This window comes from Malania oleifera, chromosome 4, assembly GCF_029873635.1.
Source record: "Malania oleifera isolate guangnan ecotype guangnan chromosome 4, ASM2987363v1, whole genome shotgun sequence".
In the NCBI taxonomy this organism is placed as follows: domain Eukaryota; kingdom Viridiplantae; phylum Streptophyta; class Magnoliopsida; order Santalales; family Ximeniaceae; genus Malania; species Malania oleifera.
In genome coordinates, this window is record NC_080420.1 from 118,277,044 (window position 1) to 118,302,006 (window position 24,963).

Genomic DNA, 24,963 nt, shown 5'->3' on the forward strand with positions numbered 1-24,963 from the left:
ATTTATACTTGAGTGGTGGTCTGATAGTGCACATGAGCCCATCGTGATTTTACTGGTTTTCCAAGCTAAAACTCCCTACAATATAAACCATATTATCTTTGCCTTGAGTCTGTTGCTCCACCTGCATCACATGCCCATTCATACCGTGATATTGTTGACCCAAGATAGAACTCCCCGCATTTCTGCCCTGAGTCCCCAACTCCACTTGAATAACATGATTGCTGCTGCTGCAATTTTCTGGAAATTATTTATCATCCTTTACCTGAGTACACTGCCCCATGGCTCTATCACAAAAAGTCATGTCCTCGATCACCCTTTTTTTTTCCACAAGATCACCTAGCTTGTACCCACCGTTCTTATACTGCAAAAAAGTTTATTATCCAAACATTACACCAAGCTTAGATCCTCCATCACTAGAATAGTGCAGAGTGGACATCCACTCACAATCAAGTAGTCGACCACAAAATCTTCCTACTATTCACCTGCAACTTTCCCTTCTAGTGATAACTTTGGCGATCGGTCACATGAGAAACACGCCATACTCACTGACTTCTCCAAGAAGTACCCTACAAGCCCTGTGTATGATCTGCCCTGCTAAAAAAACTCCTTGAACAAAACCAGCGTACTCAGCCTCAATGTTTAATTTGAGAATTGCTCTCCCGGTCTGGTTCTCCACCTCAACCACTGTATGAAGTACACCAAGACCCTTCGTGACAAATTCACGAAATACATATGTCTATCCCTAGATGCTATCATCATTTGTTCCCAAACATCTAAAAAACATGTAGTCATCCGTATTCTTTAACCGCATATGCAAAAAGATATCTAAGTCGCTGCAACCATGTTATCCGGTTGAATTCTGTATAAACTTTTCACCAAATTTTGCTGCACCAAGAGATTCTTCAATGCAGAGGCCATCACAACTTCACTTTGATACCAATTGATGAGAAAATACGCCCCTTAAATAATGCATAACGGAATCTGTATATTGTATAAAGGATTAAACAAACACTTGCAACAATCTAAATGATGAAAAACAAAATACTTCCAACACCATAACAATATAAATAAAGCAAAGATAAGGGCAACAACGCCAGGAATTACGTGGTTCAGCAAAACCTACATCTATAGGAGCAATCAACAAAAAATTTCACTACGAAAATCAAAATACACACTACAATGTTATACAATGATCTTCTCTCCTTCTCTTACCCTCTCACTATTTACAATATGCCCAGAAAGACATATCTAACAACCCTTCGGAAGCTTTCCTCTGAATGCCCAACCATAACAATGTTCCAATTCAAAATTTAAATTTTTTCACGTAGCCCCCATGAGCACTCATCGATGAAAGAGAGAAAGCCACTCATCGACTAGTGAGGGCCACTTATTGACGAGTCCCTGAATTTCTGAGATTTTTTAACTCTTGGTATCTACTCGTTGACAAGTGAGACACACTCGTCGACGAGTGCCTGCTGCACAACACACCCATATGCTTCTTCTTTTGTTTATGAACCCCACCAACTATAAGAGCCACACAAACACAACATCATCGAATTGTACATTCGTTCATATTTAGAAGGATTATCTACTTGAAGTTTGTTAATAAAAGAGAGATTTTGTGCGAAGGGCATTTGAGCCTCAAAGGGGGCAAAATACGGTACTTTAGGTCATGACAGTGTCATTATATTGTTATTTAAGGATAGTATATATATATACTTGTAGCCCACTCAGGATTAAAATCTTGTGGTTGTTTTTATGGACAATATAGTGGGAGTTTTGCAGAGGCTTCATGAACCTAGCTTGTCACATTGTCGAACTACAAAATTTGTTTTTTTGTTTTTTTTTTCTTTCGATTTATTGCGTGTTTGCATATTATCTTCAAGCTTGTTGCATAGAAATAACTTTGTATTCATTTTGTATGCATTTTTTTTTTTTTTTTTGAAGAAGGAATATCTTCTTGAATTTCTTTTTTATTTTTTAAAGGTAATAGTAATTCTATATTATTGAGAAAGAGAACAAAAATGTTCAAAATGAGAAAGTGTATTTAAGAGTCCCTTTGATCTCTTTGGAATTTAATTTGCCTCCATGAATAGCATATTCAATCCTTAAGCATGCATCTCATAATTGTTTAAACTTGGCCTAATAAACCTCGTTGATTATGAATCCTTATCGCATTTAAGAGATAACTTTGAAACTACATTTGACTCATTCAATTTTAACTAGAATGGGATTTCAATTTTAGTTTACATGTTATTTCATAATTTGATAACTAAAATCACTCAAACTTGAAGACTATAATTTCAAACCACGACAAAGATGGAGGTGGAACTACCTACCTCGCCCTTGCTTGACCATTGATGGGACAAATTTTTGTAGAACAAGTGTTACATTTTATTCAAATCAAGAGGAGATGAAAATACCCATGTGAGGGAATAAGGGAAAAAGAAACAAAAATAAAATCATCATAGCTGGCCACAATCTCAAGAAACAAATTATTAAAATGAAGGCTAGCTCTGTAGATTGTAACATTTCCTTAATTAATCAACTAGGGGGCATTATCAAACCAAGAAAGTCCTTCAAGATGTTTAACTTCCTCCTTGTCCAGTTGGAATGCCTTGGCAAGAACATCTGGATTAATGCGCGGATTCGACCCAAAGACAGCATTAGCGACGGTGGTCACGCCCGCATTCTGGCTGCCAAAGCTTGCCTTGGCCACTGCATTGGTCTTGCCTAGATTGAGCTGGAAGTGAATGAGACCCATGGGGAACACGAAGGCATCTCCCTTGTGGAGGACCTTGGTGAAGAGGCGGTTGTCTGGGTTGGAGGTGACAAAGCCAGCGTAGACAATGCCCTCCTCCACCACCAACAGCTCCGATGCACGGGGGTGAAGGTGTGGTGGGTTGACACCGCCAGGGGCATAGTCAATACGAGCGATGGAAACACCTAGAGTATTGAGCCCCGGGATGGTGTCAATGTTGAACATGGTAACTTTTGATCCCAGTGAGTTCGAGGTACTTTGAGGTATTTGGATTCCGGATGTGAAAAAATCATCAGACACTGCTAGTTGTGGGTCTTTGCAGAATTTACCATTCACGAACACTACATGGAAATCATGTTATTAGAAGTTTGAAATGAATGGAATAATTTGGGCGTGACTTGATTTGCCTGTGAGAATGCATGCAACCGATGAGATTAAGCAGGAAGTTTTTGCCAATTGAAGTTATTTTTGTGACCTTTTAATGCTTTAGTTTATGGCTTTGAATACTTGCTGAACAATTTCTCATCGTGATGCCAGGAATTGCCTAAGTCCAAGTTCCCAAGTTTGAATTCAAAGTATAATTATTATGATTTTTATATAATTAAATTTTATAGGATGATATATAAGGGGAAAAAAAAAAAGAATAATTGAATAGATTAAAGTAATGATTATGAAAATGAATTTGGGTCAATTTATTTGACCGACGAGAGGGTGTCAATTTAAGATAAACACCAGGTATAGACACCGAATAGAACTTGATTTAGTCATGTGTATAAAAAATAACCTAATTTAATTAAATATGTACACATTATGAAATCAAATTAAATAAATACACATGATATACATAATAATTTCTCTTGGAGGAGATCTTTTTAGGACGTTTAAACAAATATTTTGATTTTAAAAATGAAATTGAAAGGCAAATAAAGGGAGGCGCAGAAATTTATGAAAAAGGGAGCTGGATAGAATAATATATATATATATATATATATACATACCAGCATCCTTTGTGTCGTTAATGGCAACACAGAAATCCTGAAGGGGGTTTGGGTCTGCGGCATAGGCCAATGAGGAAGCCAAAGCCAAAACCACGAGTACTGTTCCGAGGAATTCAGCACCTATTTTCACCATTGTTGATGGAGCTAACTGTCGCAGAGACTGCCAGAGAGGGAGGGAATATATGATTCAGTAGTGATCAGTCGTCTAAGCTGTGAGAGAGAGAGAGAGAGGGAGAGAGAGAGAGATGAGTATAAGAAGAAGCAGAAGCCAGTTATTTATAGAGATAAAAAGGAGCCAGTCTCCTAGCTTGCTAGCTAGCTGCTTTTAGCTAGATTTCAAGCTCAATGGATTTTTAACCTTGTAGAAGCAGAGAGATAAAGATTTTGTAAGGCTGGTCACGGCCTCACCTAATTATATATATATAAATATTTTATTGGGAAGTCATGAATTTCCATTATTGAAATGAGTAGAGGGTCGCCATCTAGAACCGTCAAAGTGACAACGAACAATTATTTTTAAATTCTTCCCGCACGCTTGTATATTCAGTATACAACGACCATCTTTGATTCAAATATGGCTAGCAATCCAAAATGTGTGTGTCAGTGTATACATGCTCATTTTGTTTTTAATGAAAATTATGGTTCTTCGTTGAGCCAATTTATTTAATATTTAACATCTAAAATACAAGCATAGAGTCACATCAAGGGATAGATCTGAAGGGAAATTAACATGAAATTCGCAAAACGTGTGAGAAACAAAATTGAAGAAAAAACACATGTTAAAGAAAAAATAATCACACGTACAAGACAGTATTTACGTGATTCAGTAATTTGCCTACGTCTACGGGGTTATAGGTAGGGGTGTACAAAATTTACCAAAAAATCGAGAACCGAACCGAAACCGAACCATTTGAAGTTTCGGTTCGGTTTTTCGGTTTCGGTAATCGGTTTCGGTTTTCAATATATAAAAGATAGATTTTCGGTTTCGATTTCGGTTTCACTCAAAAACCGAACCGTAAAAACCGAAAACCGATTATAATTTTAAAATAATAATATCCTGTGAAAACTGATTACGAGTACATGAAAAGAAAAATATTATACCAACATTATTTTTTTGATTTAAACTATTGGCTAATACCTTTTCAAGGAGTGGGGAAGGATTTTATAAAGGAGGAATGAGAACCAAAGGTTCCCATTTTGGCCATGTGGGATGACTGCTATTGGGAAGAGCCGAACCAATAGCAGCCTGCTACAGTGCTACAACCACAGCAGGCATCATCTTCTCCATCTCCTGGTAACCTGCACACTGCACAGTGCCGAGTGCCGACTGCCATGCCCTCCGACGCTCACGCCCACACCAGCGACACTCACGCCCACCGCCCACGCTAGTCGCCGACTCGCCAACGCCCACATCTCCGATTCTCCACGACGCTCACGCCCATAGCCCACGCTAGTCACCAACGCCCACCCCACATCTCCACGCCGACGCAGTCACACACAGCAACGCCCGTCGCCCACGCTCATGCTCACATAGACGCACACGGCAACGCCCACACTCATGCTCACACAGACACACACAGCAACGCCCACGCCAACGGCCACATCTCCAGTTCTCCACGCCCACGCTCACACACAGGCACACAGCAATGCCCACGCTCACGCCCGTCACCCACGCTAGACGCTCACAGTCACGCCCACGTTATCTTGGTGCTCTGGCCGTCCCACATCGGTTGGAAATGGGAAGAAAAAATTTTCCCCACCCTATTTAATGAAGTTGGATCTGTAATCTCCTTTGCGCTGGGCTTTACACTCAAAGCCGTGACCCAGTTGGCTGTGGCTTGACTTGGGGCTTTATGTAATTATTTTTTCATTTTGTTAGTTTGAAATTTGAGAAAACCGAATTAACCGAACCGAACCGTAAAATAAACTGTTTGGTTTGGTTTTAAACCGACGGTGTACGGTTCGGTTGCGGTTCAGTAGTTTCAAAAACCGAGAGGTTCGGTTCGGTTGGCGGTTTTGGCAATAATCGAACCGAACCGAACCGTGTACACCCCTAGTTATAGGGATTTCACTATTATCAGGGAAAAAAAATAGAGTGCGGCGGCTCTCAAAGTTGCGTCAAAGAACATAAAACATAATAAAAAATAAAGTTTTCATACATCCTGCACACAAGATTCCAATGGGCTACGAAATGGGCCCAAAAATTTTTCCTAAGTCTTCGCTCCATGGACTAGGCCTGTGTAAGAAATCTCTTATTTAAAAACACGCAACATTATTTCAGATCGGATCATCATCTGAATCAAAACACAACTAACCTCCACAAAACCCAATAAAATCTCCTATATTAATTTTTAAGAAAGAAGGAAAAGAATTTCATAGTTTTTTGTCTCGCATTAATTTAAAGATTTGAAATAACTGACATAGGTTAAAAAAAAATTCGTCAAATTAATTGAATTTAAATTTTGAGGGAAAAGTGAAAAAATACAATTAAATATAGAAATATGCCTTTTACTTGAAAGTATTTTTTAAACTTACTCATTAAATTCTAGATGGCATCCCGGTTAGAATATAACCACCAAAATTAATTGTTAATTGGAGGTCTAGCAATTAGTGAGCACGAATTATGCAATGAGAGATAATTCATTCCTCATCCCACCTCTGCAAAAATTAGAACCTAACAGCTCGTTTTGTCCTGTGGAATAATTATTTTTTGGAATAAGATTGAATATAGTTTATATTTTGGAAAGCAAGAGATTATTATTATTTTTTTAAACAGATAATATCATTATAAATGTAACTTTTGACCAATGGCTTAAACATTTTCTACAAATAAAATCATTTGGCTAGCAGTGATAATTCAATAAGTCAGTCGCTGCATATAACTCCAAACAAGTTTGATATTATCATCTGCAAGACAAAATTTAGAGTCTAATTGGGCCATACCATTATATATTGATATGCCCATAATTAATCACGCTAATAAGGGCAGGTCAACGCCCGTCTCATACTTTCTCCAAGTCTGACTTTCTAACGAGTGATTAGCTCCGACCTAATAAAGAGAAGGAGAGATTCACGCCGACGCCCTTATTAACCGAGTAATAGGCGCATGCACTTATGGCCGAAGAGCGATTCGCGCCCCCACGCAATAAATCCGAGCCAACCAGTGGTCAACTCAAGCCCCTATAAGTAGGGACTGGGGATACAAGCAAAGGTAAGTGATAAGACACTACTCTACTGTTGCATTAAGCCTCTTTGAAAGCTTTCCTCTTACTTAGGCATCGGAGAGATCCCCCGGAGTACACCCCGGGTCCTCCAAGCCTCTCTTTTCTTCCTATTTCAGGTCAACAAGAGTCAAGGAGCATTCCAACCATTTTTTTTTACCCCGCAACAGTTGGCGCCGTCTGTGGGAAGCTACTTTTAGGAGGCGATATTATCTTGCTCTTGACTTTCAAACATTCAAGCAATGCCAACCTCATGCAATTCTACCTCCTTCCCTGATAACAAAGAACCATCCCAATCCATCCAATGGACCTCCGATTCATCTGGTGTTAGTAGGGAGGAGTTCCTTGCCTTCCAGAAGGAAATGAAGGACATGCTCAACCAACTCTTACAACAGAAGAGTCAGGAGGGGCACGTCCTTCCCCAACCGCAAAAGAAACCCAGCGCAGACAAACAAGCTGACGAACTAAGGGAGAAAGAAGAGAAAACTCAACCCAGCAAGAAGGTAGAAGATGCAAATAGCGTGGACGTCAACCAACAAAGATCCACCGAGCTCGAGGAAAGAATAAAGAAGATAGATTACATAGAGAAGATGATGAAAGAGGACAGAACCAGGCCCTACCATGGGGAAACATCCCTAAAGTGCGCGGAATCTCCGTTCAGCAAAGAGATCATGGAAGCTCCATTGCCCAGCAGATTCAAGATGCCCACCTTTAAGAGATACGAAGGTTTGTTTGACCCCATTGATCACCTGGAAAATTTCAAAATGTTAATGCAGCTGCAAGGGGCTCCGGACGCCATTATGTGCCGAGCGTTTGCTACCACCCTTAAGGGTACCGCCAGAGACTGGTATCGAACTCTTCGACCAGGATCTTTTGGTTCCTTCCAAGGGATGGAGCAAATGTTCATTGGCCACTTCCTCAGTAGCCGGAGAGTTGCCAAAACAACAGGCCATCTAATGAGTATGGTGCAAGGGGACCGGGAGACTTTAAAGAACTTCATGCACCGTTTCAACACAGCGACTATAGAAATCCGCAACTTGGATATGGGGGTAGCTTTGGCCGCCCTGACAACGGCTCTCCAACCCAGAAGTTTCTTATACTCCCTTGGGAAAAAACCTCCAGTGGACATGGGGGAGTTAATGATTCGAGTAGAGAAATACATAAACCTGAAGGAGATGATGGACACGAGAGGAAATCGTCTAGAACGGAAAAGGAGAAACAACGGCAGAGAATCTGGAGACGCGTATAGACCTACAAAAAGGCACGAAACTAGTGCGCTGCAAACAGGTCAAAAGAGTAGAGGACAGCACAACAAGTTCTCCACCTACACACCTCTAAATGTACCGCGCTCAGAGTTGTTGATGCAGATCAAAAAGAAGGACTACGTCTCATGGCCCGAACCTATGCGAACGCCTCTACATAAGCGGAACATGTCCAAGTTCTGCGCATTCCATAGGGATCACGGCCACGACACAGAAGAATGCATTCAGCTAAAGAAAGAAATCGAAGTCCTAATAAGAAGGGGACATCTGTCCAGATTTGTCAAGAAAGAAAATTCACAAAGGGAATCAACCGAGCAGAGGAGGCACGGCGCAAAAGAGAAGGAAGAGCAAGCTATTGGGGAAATTGCGATGATCTTTGGAGGATCCGCCAGTGCAGGAGATAGTGGAAGTGCACGTAAAAGATATGCTAAACAGGTGCTGACGATAGAAAAGGGGGAAACCAGTAGCAAACGAAACAAGAAAGGTGACGCCATAACCTTTGACAGCGGAGATGAAGAGGGAGTGCAGCAGCCGCACGATGACGCACTAATGCTCTCCCTACTTGTAGCCAATTACATGGTTAGGCGTATACTAGTAGACAATGGGAGCTCGGCCAACATCATGTTCTGGTCGGTCTTGGTAGGGATGAAGATCGGCAAGGAACGATTGAAGCCCGTCTCGACCCCTTTGGTAGGATTTGGGGGAGACACTGTTCACCCCTTAGGAACCATCACATTACCAGTGACAATAGGGACGACCCCGTAGCAGGTAACAACGTTGACAGAGTTCCTGGTGGTTAACCGACCTTCGGTGTACAATGTCATCTTGGGTCGTCCATTCCTTAACGCAGTTCGAGCGGTAACATCAACATACCACCTCAAAGTTAAGTACCCTACACCACAAGGAATAGGATATGCCAAAGGAGATCAGGCCGCTGCCCGGAGTTGCTATGTAATGGCCTTGAAAGGGAAGATGGAGGCCAAAGAAGCTCTAACGGTGGAAGACCTGGAGGTCAGAGGAGAGTATCCCCAGATCAGTACATTACACGAAGATATCAAACACGTACCACTACAAGGCCACCAGGAGAGAAGTGTACAAATTGGGAATCACTTGCCCGATACTTTGAAAGCGGAGTTGACTGAACTCTTGGACGAATTCTCTGATTTGTTCGCATGGTCGGCTGCAGACATGCCCGGCATCGACCCTGCTGTGATAGAGCACAGGTTACAGGTCAACCCCAACCACCGACCTGTAAAACAGAAAAAAAGGAGCTTCGCGATGGAACGGATCAAAATAATTGACGAAGAGGTGACGAAACTGTTGCAGGCCAACTTCATCCGAGAAGTGGACTACCCCGAGTGGCTGAGCAATGTGGTCCTGGTCAGAAAACCCAATGGAAAATGGCGCACCTGCATAGACTTCACGGACTTGAATAAAGCGTGTCCAAAGGACAGCTTTCCTCTCCCTTGAATTGATCAGCTAGTGGATTCGACCTCGGGACACGAGCTCCTCAGCTTCATGGACGCTTACTCAGGGTACAACCACATCCCTATGAGTCCCGCGGATGAGGAAAAAACTTCTTTCGTCACCGAAAGGGGTTTATATTGTTACCGGGTGATGCCCTTCGGCTTAAAAAATGCGGGGGCCACATATCAGAGGCTAGTGAACAAGATTTTTAAAGAACAGCTCAGAAAGACAATGGAAGCTTACGTGGACGATATGTTGGTGAAGAGCATGGAAGCAGGGCAACATTGTAAAGACCTGAGGGAAACGTTCGAGCTCCTCCGTCGGTACCACATGAGGTTGAATCCCTCGAAGTGCGTGTTCGGCGTTTCTGCAGGTAAATTCCTGGGCTTTATGGTGACTCACAGAGGTATAGAAGCAAATCCGGATAAAATACGAGCGCTGCTGGAGATGGAAGCTCCAAGGACTAAAAAGGAGATACAAGTTCTGACCGGAAGGATAGCCTCCCCCAGTAGATTTATCTCCTGCTCAGGGGATAAAGGCTTACCTTTCTTTAGAGCACTGCGGAAGAAGGGAGGATTCGAATGGGGAGAAGATCAGGAGGTAGCCTTCGAGCAGCTTAAGCAATACCTCGGATCCCCTCCTCTTTTGACAAAAGCAAAGAATGGGGAAGACCTCTACCTATATATAGCTTCCACAGAGAATGCCGTCAGCTCGGTCCTGGTCCGGGAAGAAGGTAGAAAGCACCAGCCTATATATTACACAAGTAAGGTGTTAAGTGGCGCCGAGAAGAACTATTATACGGTGGAAAAAGCCGCCTTCTCCATCATCTGTGCAGCGCGCAAATTAAGACCCTATTTTCAAGCCCATAGGGTTGTCGTGTTAACAAACCTGCCCATGAGACAAATTCTACAGCGACCGGAGAGTTCGGGGAGAATGACGAGGTGGTCGGTAGAATTAAGTGAATTCGACATACAGTATCAACCGAGGCCCGCGGTCAAGGCTCAGGTACTCGCGGATTTTACCGCAGAAAGGCTCCCCGAGTCATCCACCAAGTCGGAGGAGTGGACACTGCACGTTGATGGGTCCTCTAATGCTGCTGGAGGGGGAGCCGGGTTCATCCTTTCTGACCTGGAGGGCAATGAAACTCTCTTCGCCCTAAAACTGAAGTTCACAGCAACCAACAACGAAGCGGAGTACGAAGCCCTGTTAGCCGGCCTGCGACTGGCGGAAGCATTAGGGGTGGCACAGATCAAAGTACTGAGTGATTCCCAGCTGGTGGTAGAGCAACTCAAAGGAGAATTCGAAGCTAGAGATCCAAGAATGAAGAAATATCTCTCCAAGGCAAGAGAATACATAGAGGCATTCGTCCAGTTCGACATAGAACACGTACTGAGAGCAGAAAATAAAAAGGCGGACGCACTAGCGAAATTAGCCTCGGCAACCGGTTCGGAATGAAAAGACACTATCTATCTTGAACGCATAGGAAAACCCTCATACGAGGAGGACAAAATTAACTCATTGGCATCCGAATTCAGCAAGGACGACTGGAGAGCGTCCTTATTCCTGTACCTCCAGGACGGATCCTTACCAAGAGATAATAAGGAGGCTCAAAAGGTGAGGAGGAAAGCGGCAAGATATACGTTGATGGGCCGGGAGCTCTACAGGCGATCCCTTACACTGCCCTACATCCGATGTTTAAGAAAAGACGAAGGGGAATACATACTACGAGAAATCCACGAAGGAGTATGTGGAAACCACCTTGCCAGTAGGACTCTAGCTCACAAAGCTATGCGACAGGGATTTTACTGGCCCACAATGAGGAAGGACGCGGTTGAGCTCGTAAAAAAATGTGACAGATGTCAAAAGTGCGCAATTGTACCACGCGCCCCCTCAAGTCTACTCTCTCCTCTAACCAGTCCCTGCCCTTTTGCTCAGTGGGGGATAGATATCCTTGGACCTCTTCCACAGACGACTGGCCAGAAAAAATTCTTGTTGGTAGCAATAGATTATTTCACTAAGTGGGTAGAGGCCGAACCCCTAGCCACCATAACAGAGCGGAATATTACACGCTTCGTATGAACCTCATTAGTTTGTCGCTATGGCATTCCCTTAGCGATAGTTACTGACCACGAGAAGCAGTTTGACAACGAGCGCTTCAAAAAGTTATGTTCGGACCTATCTATTAAGCTTCTCTTTGCGTCAGTAGCGCACCCCCAGAGCAATGGACAAGTAGAGAACATGAATCGGACGATTCTGCACGGACTGAGGACTCGACTCGAATCTATGCAAGGTAGATGGACAGAGGAGCTCCCTTCCCTTATATGGGCGTACCACACCACCAAAAAAGCAGCAACAGGGGAAACCCCGTTCATTCTTGTTTTCGGCGCAGAAGCAGTCATCCTAGTAGAGGTGGGCATACCCTTTTGGCGAAGGAAATACTTTAACGAGCAGACCAACAGTGAGGAGCTCAGGTCAGAAATAGACCTACTGGAAGAGAGACAGGATCAGGCGAGTTTAAAGTTGCAGCGTACCAGCAGAGGGTAGCAAAGTACTACAACAACCGCGTCAAAATAAGAAATTTCCATTCAGGAGACTTAGTCCTGAGGAAGAGGCGAAACAACCCGTCCGAGCAGGGGTCGCACAAGTTAAAGCCTAACTGGGAGGGCCCATACAAGGTCACAACAGAAATAAAACCCGGAACATACAAGTTGGAAGATGTAGGGGGGAAAGAAGTCAAGAACACATGGAACTCTGAAATGTTAAAGAAATACTATTCTTAAAAAAACTGCTTCTTGCAGCGCTGTAATAAAAGTGTCACTTACAAAAGTTGCACTACATCAATAAAGGATGAAAAATTCAAAATACATATTCTGTCCCTACGAACTAATTTGCTTTGCTCCCTTCTCCAGCTTCCTCCTCCTCCCCTTCTTCATCCTCTTCCAGATCCTCCGCAGACTCGGGGCTCTCCTCGCCATAGCCATGAGAGCTTACACCATCAAGAGGGATCTCGGGATGTTTAGTCCTTACTTGATCACGACACCTCTTGAATCCAACTCGGTAAGCTTTAGAGGTGTCGATAACAAATTGGTTGGAGTCCTTGTATTTCTTCACTGCAGTTCGAGAAGCAGAAGCAGCAGCAGTAGCTTCTCGGGCAGGAAGTTCCTCCCTACGAAGGCGATCGATCTCTGCCTTCAAAGCTTGCTCGCGGAGCTCGGCCTCGTGTAGCTCGTTCTGAGCGAGGACATATTTTTCCCGTGCATCCAATGTCTGGCGATACATCTCCGCGACTTTCTCCTCCTGGGCCAGAGCCATCGTCGCCAGCTGGGAAAAAATGTAAGGTATGGAACAGTTAGAAAGAGCTCGCATAAGTCAAAAAAAAAAATAAAATTATAAAGCAAGTAAAGTAGACACCTGGTACGAAGTATGGCGGATTTTCGCCGAGAGAGCGTCAGGAAGGGTACATTGGACCTGCACAAAGTCCTCAACGTGCACAGCCCGACGAAGAGCAGACGCAGAACGGGTCGGCTCGTGAAAAATGGCTTCCACTTGAGCCTGCGAGTGCGTAGGAGGAGCAGCATGGACCTCGTCAGTAAGGGCGCCGGAATCACCTACTGCAAGGGCTTCCCTTTGAGAGGATTCTCCTTCGACCTCTCTTCTCTTCTTCCTACTCCTACTCACCCTTTACTTTCTAGCTTCTCCCATGAGCGATTCATACCTGGTGAAGTCCATATCTACGAGTATAAAAGAAAAATGGAGTAAGAACACCCACAGTAAAGATAACAACTGAAAATACTCATACACAAAATCAAGGGAGAGAATGACTTGAGGAAACGGGGCTGATTCCCCATTGCACAAGGACACGCTCCTGGAGCAGCTCCTCATGAGGGATAATACCCCGTTCACCGAGTGTACGAAGTTCTTTCAGGGTGGCCTGCTCTTCGGGGGAAAGTCTGGGGAGGAGATGGTGCACCCGAACTACAAGGGAAAAACGGGTGAAAGGAGAAAAAATGGGTTAGACGGATAACCTACTTGTAAGCCCTGAAAAAGAGGGTGGGGAAAGATAACAACGTTACCGTCAAGAGGAGAAGACCAGACAAAGGATCCGTTGTAATTCAACTCTCCCGAAACAAAGAAGTAACGGGTCTTCCAATTATGGATGGAAGAACTGCCTGGTGAGAAGAGTTTATAACCTGGTAGAGAGTTGAAATAATACAGCTCCTTCTCTGCAGAATGAGACCGCATTTGGAAGCAACTTCTAAAAAGTGGGACGGTAGGCTGATGGCCCAAGCGGAGCAGGAGCACAGCAAAACAGGTGAGCGAAAGATAAGAGTTCGGAACGAGTTGTGATGGTGCTATGCGGTAAAAACGTAGTACACTAGAAACAAAAGGGGAAAAAGGGAGCCTAAGACCCAAGTCTAGATAATCGGTATAGAGGCAGAGCTCCTCGGATTTTTGGTCAAGAGCTGACTCAGTAGCAGAGGGTAACCTAACAGTGATATTCGATGGTACGGCAAAGAAATAACGGGCGTTCTACAGGTCAGACGAGGAGAGCTCACAACGAGCGCTCCGAACTGTTGTAGGTACCCTAAAGGGCTGTGAGGACGTCTCCATAGGAAAAAACAAGCCTGAAGGAAACACTACCTAGACCTAAGGGTCAAGCAGAGCAAGCAACAGCAAAGATCAAGAAGAAAGGAGGCCAACACAGATCAAGACAGTAAAATTTCACACAAACAACAAGGCAATCTTACAAGACAAGATCAAACATACAAAACTAGCGCAAGAACAATGAAGAACATGAAGAAGAACAAGACAAAAATACTATAGAAAGGAAAGCATACCTAGCACCAAATAAGGGACTTGTGGAATGGAGAGGAGTAGAGAAGGAAGCAATCCTCTTGGAATGAAGACGAGTGCGGAATGAAGGAGTCCACTGGCCTTCATATAGAGAGGAGGGCACGAATCCCTGTGGCGGGAATCTCAAGAATTTTCATTTACGAGAAGGATTGCGTCTCGAGGGAGGCATAGGAAACAGAAAATCTCTGACAAATGCACAGACGAGGCTTCCCGAGGACAAACGCCACTTCGAAAACACCAAGTTGCCTCGGACACAGCGACGGATGGATGGCCATCAATAATGCTTTCCTCCAACCCACTTTCCAAGGTAGGACGCATTTAATACCTGCTTTTTGATATCTCTCGCAGGACAGAAGCGTGCAAGTGCCTCGGGAAAGCGCGAAGGACGACCCAACAAATGAGCACGACTCATCGGCGCAAGGCCCAAAATGACGAGCACGACTCGTGAGGCCAGACCAACCAACAGATGAGCACGACTCATGAGGAGGATGGCCCAAAATGACGAGCACGACTCGTGAGGCCAGAACAACCCAACAGATGAGCACGACTCATCAGGAGGATGGCCCAAACTGACGAGCACGACTCGTGAGGCCTGAACAACCCAATAGATGAGCACGACTCATCAGGAGGATGGCCCAAACTGACGAGCACGACTCGTGAGGCCAGAACAACCCAACAGATGAGCACGACTCATCAGGAGGATGGCCCAAACTGACGAGCACGACTCGTGAGGCCAGAACAACCCAACAAATGAGCACGACTCATCAGGAGGATGGCCCAAACTGACGAGCACGACTCGTGAGGCCAGAACAACCCAACAAATGAGCACGACTCATTACGCGGAAAGCCCAAACGAGCCAGACTCGTGAGGCCAGAATAACCCAACAGATAAGCACGACTCATTACGCGGAAAGCCCAAGCAACGAGCATTATTTGTAATGTCGCACAGCCGAGTAGGTTGGTCAGCTCGGCCTGATTGTTCAAACAGCTCGACACGAGTCCTGCTTCAAAGAGCTCGAACAAAAGAGCTCGGCACGAATCCTTCCCCGAACAGCTCGGCAGAAACAGTTCGGCACGAGTCCTGCTTCAAAGAGCTCGGACAAAAGAGCTCGACACGAATGCTTCCTCGAAGAGCTCGGCTCAAACAGCTCGGCACGAGTCCTGCTTCAAAGAGCTCGGACAAAAGAGCTCGGTACGAATCCTTCCCCGAACAGCTCGGCACGAGTCCTGCTTCAAAGAGCTCGGACTAAAGAGCTCGACACGAATGCTTCCTCGAAGAGCTCGGCCCGAACAGCTCGGCAGAAACAGCTCGGCACGAGTCCTGCTTCGGAGAGCTCCAACAAAAGAGCTCGACACGAATGCTTCCTCGAAGAGCTCGGCCCGAACAGCTCGGCAGAAACAGCTCGGCACGAGTCCTGCTTCAAAGAGCTCGGACAAAAGAGCTCGGCACGAATCCTTCCCCGAACAGCTCGGTAGAAAACAGCTCGGCACGAGTCTTGCTTCAAAGAGCTCGGATAAAAAAAGCTCGGCACGAGTCCTGCTTCGGAGAGCTCGGACAAAAGAGCTCGACACGAATGCTTCCTCGAAGAGCTCGACCCGAACAGCTCGGCACGAGTCCTGCTTCGGAGAGCTCGGTCAAAAGAGCTCGGCCCAAACAGCTTGGAAGAAACAGCTCTGCACAAAACAACTCGGCGCAAACAGTCGGCATGAGCTACTTAAGTATTCTACCAAAAAAAAAAAGAGGAAAGACGAGGAAGTGTTAAAACCGAAAGATGCAAACACAAATAATGATTCAAAATTCTATCCAGAAATTTGAAACTGAGGGGGGGACAACTGATATGCCCATAATTAATCACGCTAATAAGGGCAGGTCAACGCCCGTCTCATACTTTCTCCAAGTCTGACTTTCTAACGAGTGATTAGCTCCGACCTAATAAAGAGAAGAAGAGATTCACGCTGACGCCCTTATTAACCGAGTAATAGGCGCACGCACTTATGGCCGAAGAGCGATTCGTGCCCCCACGCAATAAATCCAAGCCAACCAGCGGTCAACTCAAGCCCCTATAAGTAGGGACTGGGGATACAAGCAAAGGTAAGTGATAAGACACTACTCTACTGTTGCATTAAGCCTCTTTGAAAGCTTTCCTTTTACTTAGGCATCGGAGAGATCCCCCGGAGTACACCCCGGGTCCTCCAAGCCTCTCTTTTCTTCCTATTTCAGGTCAACAAGAGTCAAGGAGCATTCCAACCATTTTTTTTTACCCCGCAAAATATATATATATGCTATGTACCTGACCATGTAATACAGTAAGGCGGGAAGACTTCTTTTTCCCTCCCACTTCCTATATATTACTATCGTTTGTTTTAAGGGATTAATCTTTGGTAATGATGTTATTAGGTGCCTTAATTTCTAAGAATAAAAATATATATAAACAAAAATTTGGTAGCCTCAACTTTGAATTGAAGACCTTAGGTCTGAATTTTCATCCACATCAATGATTTGTTTATGGTTAAAATGAGTCTACATTCTTTTAAAAGATTGATTTTGATTTTTTTTTTTTTATATTTGATAATTCCTTTCAAAACCCTTAATTGGCATCAACTCAGAAGAAGATGTGACCTACCTCACAGTTACAGCAACAACAAGAAGTTACTTTAGGTCTCTACCTCACAGTTCCCTTCTAATAATAAGTCAAGTAATTAAGTAGTTAAATCAAATTTTTGTTAGGAAAGGAGCCCAAACACACATTCAAATTAAGAATTATTATTTTGTTTTATTTTATTTTTTTTATTTTTTATTTGATTGAAAATCCAGCACCTTCTAAAGAGTGGTATAGATTTAAATGGGTAGATATTAGATTTATTATGAATGGACTCATTATATTAAATTTCATCAAAAGTGTAAGGATATGATAGTAAGAAAATTGTAGAAATCATAGATGGAGGAAAAAATGAAGGTGAAAAGGCTTAAATTCGAAGAGGCAATGAAAGATAAAGATAGAAAAGACTAGAAGTAACAAAAAGGATAAATGGGCCGAGGCTGGTTATAAATGGGTTGAGATTAAATGAGTTTGGATTTGAGTTGATTCATTTATTAATAGATGACTAATAGATAAACTTAAAATTGTCTGCTTAATAAATGGATCATAAACAAACAGATCACCCATTTATATTGTGATTTTTAAAATTTAATTTTTTAAAAAGTATTTCATATAAATGACAATTTAAAAAAATAAAAGACCCAGCCGACTACCGTCTTCAACATTTCTCCATTGTTGATTGTTGACCACCAGACCTATTCGAGCTAGAGTAAGGACATGCAAATGAGGATGGACTGGTTGAAGATCTAGAAGATGGGGAGGCGGCGGCAGCGGAGGATGCTGCAGAAGGTGCGGAAGAGGTGGAGGAAGCGGGAGATCAGGTAGAAGGCGTAGGACCAGAAGAAGACGCGACCAGTCCAATAGGACTAGTGCCGAGGGTGAAGCAGAGGAGCCATTGGAAGGGGGTCTAGGAGCGGCGCCTGATCCCGCGGGTCTCGCTGTCCCGGAGGCGGCGGAGGGGAGAATTCCGATGAAGATTGCAGCGGCCAACCGCGACCAGTCCAGTGGGGCAAGTGCCGATGGGAAGTAGAGTAGCAATTGGAAGGGGGTCTAGGAGCGGCGCCAGATCTAGCGGGTCTTGCGAATCTCGAAGGCGGCAGAGGAGGGAATTCCGACGAAGATCGCAGCAGAGATGAGGGCCAAGGCGAGAGGTTGTATAGTGTACATTGGCTATAATAATAATAATAATAATAATAATAATAAGTTAAAGTGGTCACCAAACTAGTGACTCGATTCGAACTCGCTTAACTCGTTTAATAAATAGATCGGATTTGTGTTGACTCGTTTATCAACGGGTCAGCTTGTCTTAAACCCGCACCAGGTATAAACAGGCGATTCAAGGGTTATCTGTCAGGTTTCGATTTGTTTTGCCATCCCTAGAAGAGACTAAGGGGAGAAAAATAGATAAGAGGAACAAATGACACTCTTACCTATTTACTTGATGTTTGTTGAGCTAAATTGGAGATCCCATTACACATATTTATAGCATTCTAGGTCAAACTTACATTAATTTTACAATTACAAGTATAATTTTAAAATAATAAATTATAATAACCGAGAAAGTTTATAAAACATTTAAAATCTAATTAAAAATTAGGATTGTTTCATAAGATTAAAGGTTCAAATTATTATAGGCGACATGCTTATCCAATGCTTATTCCCCTTGTCGCTTTAAGATAGGCTACCTTTGCCTGATCAATTAGGCAAACATCATCGCCTATTGACTCTGTTTTCTATCGTCTTGATGATAAGTGACTTCATCCCATAGATAATTTGTGCTTCACTAAATAATTACTATCACATTTTGAAAAACTACACAAGGATGGCACAATCACCTATAATCATTGTAATCAAATTGTATAAAGGTCAATTAAAGAAATCGATAGATCAAAATTAGCCACAAATATACACACATAAGAGTATAGAAAACTGGAGGCTACGAAGGAGAAAAATCATGAAACCAAAATTTACTTCTAAAATCTTCTAGAGTGTAAAATAGTGAAATTACAATATATCTTTATTAGTAAAAACTACAGTTGTTGATAATTATAATCATTACAAGACCTCAACTTTTTGTTTAAAATTTTAGTTGAATTAGATGAAAAATTGTCTTTGTATCATCAACCATCAAGATTAAATTAACTACACAACACCCTTTAAACTTATTTTTTTTACCAAACTTAACTTTACTTTTTTATTGTTGATCTCCTCATGGACACTGTCTATTAGAAGAAATCACAATGATCAACAATCGAAATATTCTTGTTTGAGGCCTCGGGTTCAAATCAAGAGAAGGGGTATGGGATGAGATAGGGACTAAATGTACGGAATTAACACAATATTCCCAAATCCTGTGAGAAAAAAAAAATAGAGAAAAATACAATTACGCCAAAAAACAAAACAATCACATGCATACGATAATATTTACATGATTCAGCAATTTTGCCTACGTCTACAGAGTTGTAAGAATTCCACTATAATATGGAAGAAAAATACAGAGAGTGTGACAGGACAATATTTTTCTCTCTCGCTCTCTCAAGAAGTACAATGACCTATAAACCGTAATCGCCATAACATCGATTTTATATCCTGTGCACAACAATGACCTAGGACCCTTCTATCATCGATAGTTGCATGTGTGAATGATATATATATATTTCTCTATCTGTTTGTGTCCTTCCACCATTGCAGCAGCAAAAATTCCCTCCCGCACTAGGAAGCCCTCCTTTTTCCCATCACAAGCTTTGCAATAGTAGGAAGCCCTTTTCTCGCTCTTGCCGCAGGCTTTGCAGCAGCATAAGGTTCTCCACTTTCCTTACTCCCCCTCCCCCCTGGCCCCCCAAAACACCCAAAGCAGGCTTTGAAATTTGAGAATGTTTTCATACGAATTTTGAAATTTGAGAATGTTTTCATATGTTATTTTTTTTTTATTGGTTAACAAATCTATGTCACCAGTTTGGGGATTTTGATTTTGATTCCTCATTGGTCTGGGATGCTATTGACCGAGGAGGCTTTGCAGCTGCAGTGAGTATTTTAAGATGATATTTGAAATTTTTGAATGATTTTAAACTTTTTTTTTTTTTTTGAAAATTGTTACCAAATCTAGGGCTATATAAAAATACTCACAAAAAATACTCACACTACCGTTAGGCCAATACTGAGACCCTTCTATTTGGGAGCCTGATTTGCTCGCCTACCTGGATCACCTGAAAAATGTTAAAGTAATTGGGATGAGCCAACGCTCAGTAAGACGAAATATGCTATTGCTAGTGTGTGGCAATTGAGTTACAATACTGTGAAAATCAATTACTATATAATCGTGCATCACAAAATTTGTAAAAATAATACCAGTAATATAAACCATCACCTTTTCCCGATGCTTATCATATTTGTACTTTAGGTTTCTACTCAAAATACTTCTAATATATATATATATATATATATATATATATATATATATATATTCTGTCTCTATAAATCTGTATAAACATAGTAATAACTGAATACTTCCCTGTGGATAACTGTGTATCATGATTTAACCCCTCATTACAAGGTTGTGCGGCCCGTAGGTGGGATATATCTTGGCTGGCCGACAAGGATAAATCACTATACTCCATAGGTTTGATCAGCCCTCCTCAACCCATATCTGATGGGGAGCCTGTCCACTCGTGGGCTCTATACGATTGACCTTTATACCACGTACTATCTGAATAGGTGGTTGCACTCTATATACTGTATGTAGCTACGATACCGTGCTTTGTAACTGTAATGGTCCAACAGGGTCTGATACTATATAATACATCTTTATATACAACTATCTATTTTACCATGATTCTGTAATAACTGTAAACCATGATGTTGTAAAAAATTATATCTATATCAACTATATTTCTGTAATTAATTGTAAATCTGTATGTCATGGTACTGTAAAACTGTATAATCATGGTATTTCTGTAATTGCTGTAAAATACATTCACTATCTATATATTCTGTAAAACACATCTTTGAAAAAAATTGTAAAGCATTTTTCTGTACTATATCCATATTCTCAAGTCACATAGTAATTTTAAAACATATTAATCATACTTGATAAAATGTATAAATCTCTGCTGTGAATAATACTTTGGTAAAATATATATATATATATATATATATATATATATAATTTTATATTAAAATCATACTCGAATAAACTAGCATAGCATATTTCCCTTACCTGACTATTAAAAGCTCTTATCGTATACCGGTCCTACCCCTGTAGGGCTTCCTACACCACACCCTGAAAACAACATTCGCCAGAATAGAATATCAATATTTCTTTGCCTGCATCATTTCCTACAACTGCCAAAAGGCCAAAAATTGACTAAAAGACCTTACCCTGATTTTGGGAAGAAATTTGACTCGATCTCACCGACGATCCACCCCAGCAGACTTGAAAAGAACTCTGCCAGGAGTGTTGTGGTGGCCTTAGATCGTCGATCCGGTGAACGACGGAGCCGAAATTGAAGAGAGAAGGGGGAAGGGTCGTAGAGGAGAGAGAAGAGAGAGTATTCGCTGAAATTTCTGCATAAAACTGAGTTTAAGAACTATTTATACTACGGGATTCATAAACGAGCCATGTCACCTCATCGACGAACCTGCACATTCGTCAACGAATTCCAGACTTCCAAAATATCCTTCTCGGTATCTTCTCGTTGACGAGACGGGACCTCGTCGACGAGATCCTGAGAACCTTCGTAGATGAAACCTTGCGTTCGTCGACAAAGTCGGCTGCCTTCTTCTGTTACTGTTTCCATTTTCCCCCTCTTTATTATATAAATATCATTATTGTTCGAGTCATTACATTCTCCCCTCCTTATAAAATTTTGTCCTCAAAATTTACTATTCATATAGCTCTTCATCCTTTAAGGACAAAACAGTCTACTTATTTTATTACCTACCCTCACTTATGGCGGAGGAATACCGTGGTTAGATGGGTAGTTCTGGGAGATTACAAGTATAAAAGAAAATTTCCCCCAAAACCAAAATACTACCTATCATATACTCTAAATTACATTTACATTGTACAAAACAAAACTATCACTACTTTAATTACACGTCACTGCTATGACCCACCAAACAAGTGGGGATATTTTCGTCTGATCTCATCTTCAAGCTCCCATGAGGCTTCTTCTATCGCGTGATTCCTCCATAGAACTTTTACTAGTGGTATCTTTTTATTGCGCAATTCCTGTTCTTTTCTGTTCAAAATCTGTACTGGAGCTTCTTCATATGACAAAGCATCATTGAGTTCCAATTCGGAGTAGCTGATAACATGGGAAGGATCTGGGACGTATTTCCTTAACATAGATACATGAAACATATCGTGAATCCTGAATAGAGATGGCGGTAAAGCCAGCCAATAGGCAACTGACCCGATCTTCTTGAGTATCTCAAATAGGCCAATAAACCTAGGGCTTAACTTACCCTTCTTCCCAAACTTCATGATTCCCTTCAGCGGTGCTATCTTTAGAAATACATGATCACCCACTTCAAATTCTAGTTTCCGGCGGCTAGTATCTGCGTAGCTTTTCTACTGACTCTATGCTACACTGATTCGATCTCGAATGAGTCGGACTTTATCATATGCCTGCTGAACTATTTCTAGCCACAAAACTCGCCTCTCTCCCAGTTCACTCCAGTATAAAAGGGAACGAAACTTCCTACCATAAAGTGCCTCATAAGGAGCCATACCAATGCTAGCCTAGTAACTGTTATTGTAAGCAAATTCCACCAACGACATATACTGAGTCCAGTTACCCCCAAAATCCAATACACACGCTCGTAACATATCCTTAAGTACCTGAATAGTTCTCTCTGTTTGACCGTCAGTCTGAGGATGGAAAGCGGTGCTGAATGCTAGCTGAGTCCTGAGTGCCTCCTGTAAACTCCTTTAGAACCGCGATGTGAAACATGGATCACGGTCCGAGACTACGGATACTGACACTCCATGGGGTCGAACAATCTCCTGTATGTAAATCTTTGCTAACCTGTTCATAGGGTAGCTAACCTTAATGGGCAAAAAATGCGCTGTCTTCGTCAGCCTATCAACTATTACCCAGATGACATTCTAACCATGCAGCGTCGGCAGTAGCCCAGTAACAAAATCCATGGATATGTGGTCCCACTTCCATTCAGGAATGAAAAGTGGCTACAATTGACCAGCTAGTCTTTGGTGCTCAGCCTTAACCTGTTGGCATGTCAAACACTGCCACGCAAACTCTGCTATTTCCCTCTTCATGACACTCCATCAGAAATACTCCCGCAGATCCCTATACATTTTTGTACTGCCAGGATGGATAGTGTATAGAGATCTGTGTACCTCTTCTAGAATCATTGTAACGACCTGCTCCTTTTTCGCATATATATTTTTTTTTATATAAATAAATTATCATCACATCATACATTCCAGCTCAGCAGATCACAATCCACTTGGGCCCGTGGGCACCAGGGATATAACAAAACATACAGCAGAAGCCTACGCAGCAGAAAGTATAAAATCATATACATCTCATCATAAAGTGCATAACACATACCAGAGTCACTACAATTACTATCTCACAGTATATACATCTCAAAAATGAAATCTAGGGACAATCCCCACAAAACCTAACTGTCCATACCAAAAACTTACCCTTCCAAAGAGGGCAAACAACTTATCTAGATCAGCGGGGCTTTTCCCGCTCTCCTATCAGGGGCTCCTGAAAAATGTATAAGATTTAGGGGTGAGACACCTCTCAGTAAGGGAAATAAACTAATACCAGTGTGTGGCAACATGAGTATTATGTGTTCTACATATACCATACATAACATATTCAATACTGTTTATCAAATCTGGGAAAACATACATGTCTCATCTCATACACTAATAATAATATAAAATAATTCTGGTAGGTTAGCTGGTTGTTGTCATGTATTACCTCCACATGACTGGGTTGTGTGGCCCGAAGGCGGGACCTGACAATGGTTGGCCAACCACTGCCAAGTCAAACAGTAGTCTGTAGGTCCGATGGGTCTACCCAGACTGGTCGGTACACCAGGGGCGATAACAGCACACTTCTTGAAAATAACCACATCGACCATCCAATCTCACACCACTCCGTACAGCAGCGTTAACACAAATATCATGATCACGAAGACCATGGACACATAGCAACGGTACCGTGCAAGTGCTAGCCTAGACCAAGCCAACCAGGTTTTGATATCATATACATATACTAAAACCGTGATACATAAATATCTCATATCATTTATTTTCACATCAATCATATCATTTCACATATATACGTGTATCATGAAAATCATCGGCCCGTACGCCGGTATTACACATTTTAATATAGCACGGCCCGTACGCCGGCAAATCACATAGCACAGCTCGTACGCTGGCAAACCACATAGCATGGCCCATACGCCGGCAAATCACATAGCACATCCCGTACGCTGGCAAATCACATAGCACGGCCTATACGCCGGCAAATCTCATCCACATAGCATGGCCCATACGCCGGCAAATCACATATACATATAAAAATATCTCGGCCCGTACGCCGGTTTTCCATCATAGAAATCCATATCGTCCCCATTCAAAAAAAAAAACAGTATTTCACAACATTTTTATACTCATGCCACACTAAACAAATTTTTCTACGTATTCAACATATAATCATTTAAACAGTATTTTCCAAATATAAATCATATATATAAATATATTTATTTTTCCTGAAACCAGATGCTATATATATATACATACATTTTCTCAAA

At 42.2% G+C, this 24,963-nt stretch overlaps 2 protein-coding genes across 2 annotated transcripts; one reads left to right on the forward strand and one right to left on the reverse strand.

Annotated features, from left to right (window-relative positions):
- Positions 1-2,370: 2,370 nt before the first annotated feature.
- Positions 2,371-4,126, reverse strand: LOC131154343 (germin-like protein subfamily 1 member 17). The gene is made up of 2 exons (XM_058107046.1): positions 3,760-4,126; positions 2,371-3,102 (listed from the first exon to the last, which is right to left on the reverse strand). The coding sequence occupies exons 1-2, from the start codon at positions 3,890-3,892 to the stop codon at positions 2,549-2,551; spliced, it is 687 nt and encodes a 228-aa protein (XP_057963029.1). The 5' UTR covers positions 3,893-4,126; the 3' UTR covers positions 2,371-2,548.
- Positions 4,127-9,859: 5,733 nt separating this feature from the next.
- On the forward strand, positions 9,860-12,365 carry LOC131153960 (uncharacterized). Its single transcript, XM_058106405.1, has 3 exons — positions 9,860-10,082; positions 11,823-12,180; positions 12,299-12,365. Exons 1-3 carry the CDS (start codon positions 9,860-9,862, stop codon positions 12,363-12,365), a joined length of 648 nt encoding a protein of 215 aa, XP_057962388.1.
- The last annotated feature ends 12,598 nt before the right edge of the window (positions 12,366-24,963 follow it).

What these genes read in the sequence shown, in the direction of transcription:
- LOC131154343 (XM_058107046.1), bottom strand. Translation starts at nt 3,892, where the DNA reads ATGGTGAAAATAGGTGCTGAATTCCTCGGAACAGTACTCGTGGTTTTG. An exon ending in TAACGACACAAAGGATGCTG is followed by an intron (nt 3,103 to 3,759) that starts GTATGTATATAT and finishes ATTTCCATGTAG; the next exon opens with TGTTCGTGAATGGTAAATTC.
- LOC131153960 (XM_058106405.1), top strand. Translation starts at nt 9,860, where the DNA reads ATGCCCTTCGGCTTAAAAAATGCGGGGGCCACATATCAGAGGCTAGTG. An exon ending in CGTGTTCGGCGTTTCTGCAG is followed by an intron (nt 10,083 to 11,822) that starts GTAAATTCCTGG and finishes GCATTCCCTTAG; the next exon opens with CGATAGTTACTGACCACGAG. An exon ending in ACCAACAGTGAGGAGCTCAG is followed by an intron (nt 12,181 to 12,298) that starts GTCAGAAATAGA and finishes ATTTCCATTCAG; the next exon opens with GAGACTTAGTCCTGAGGAAG.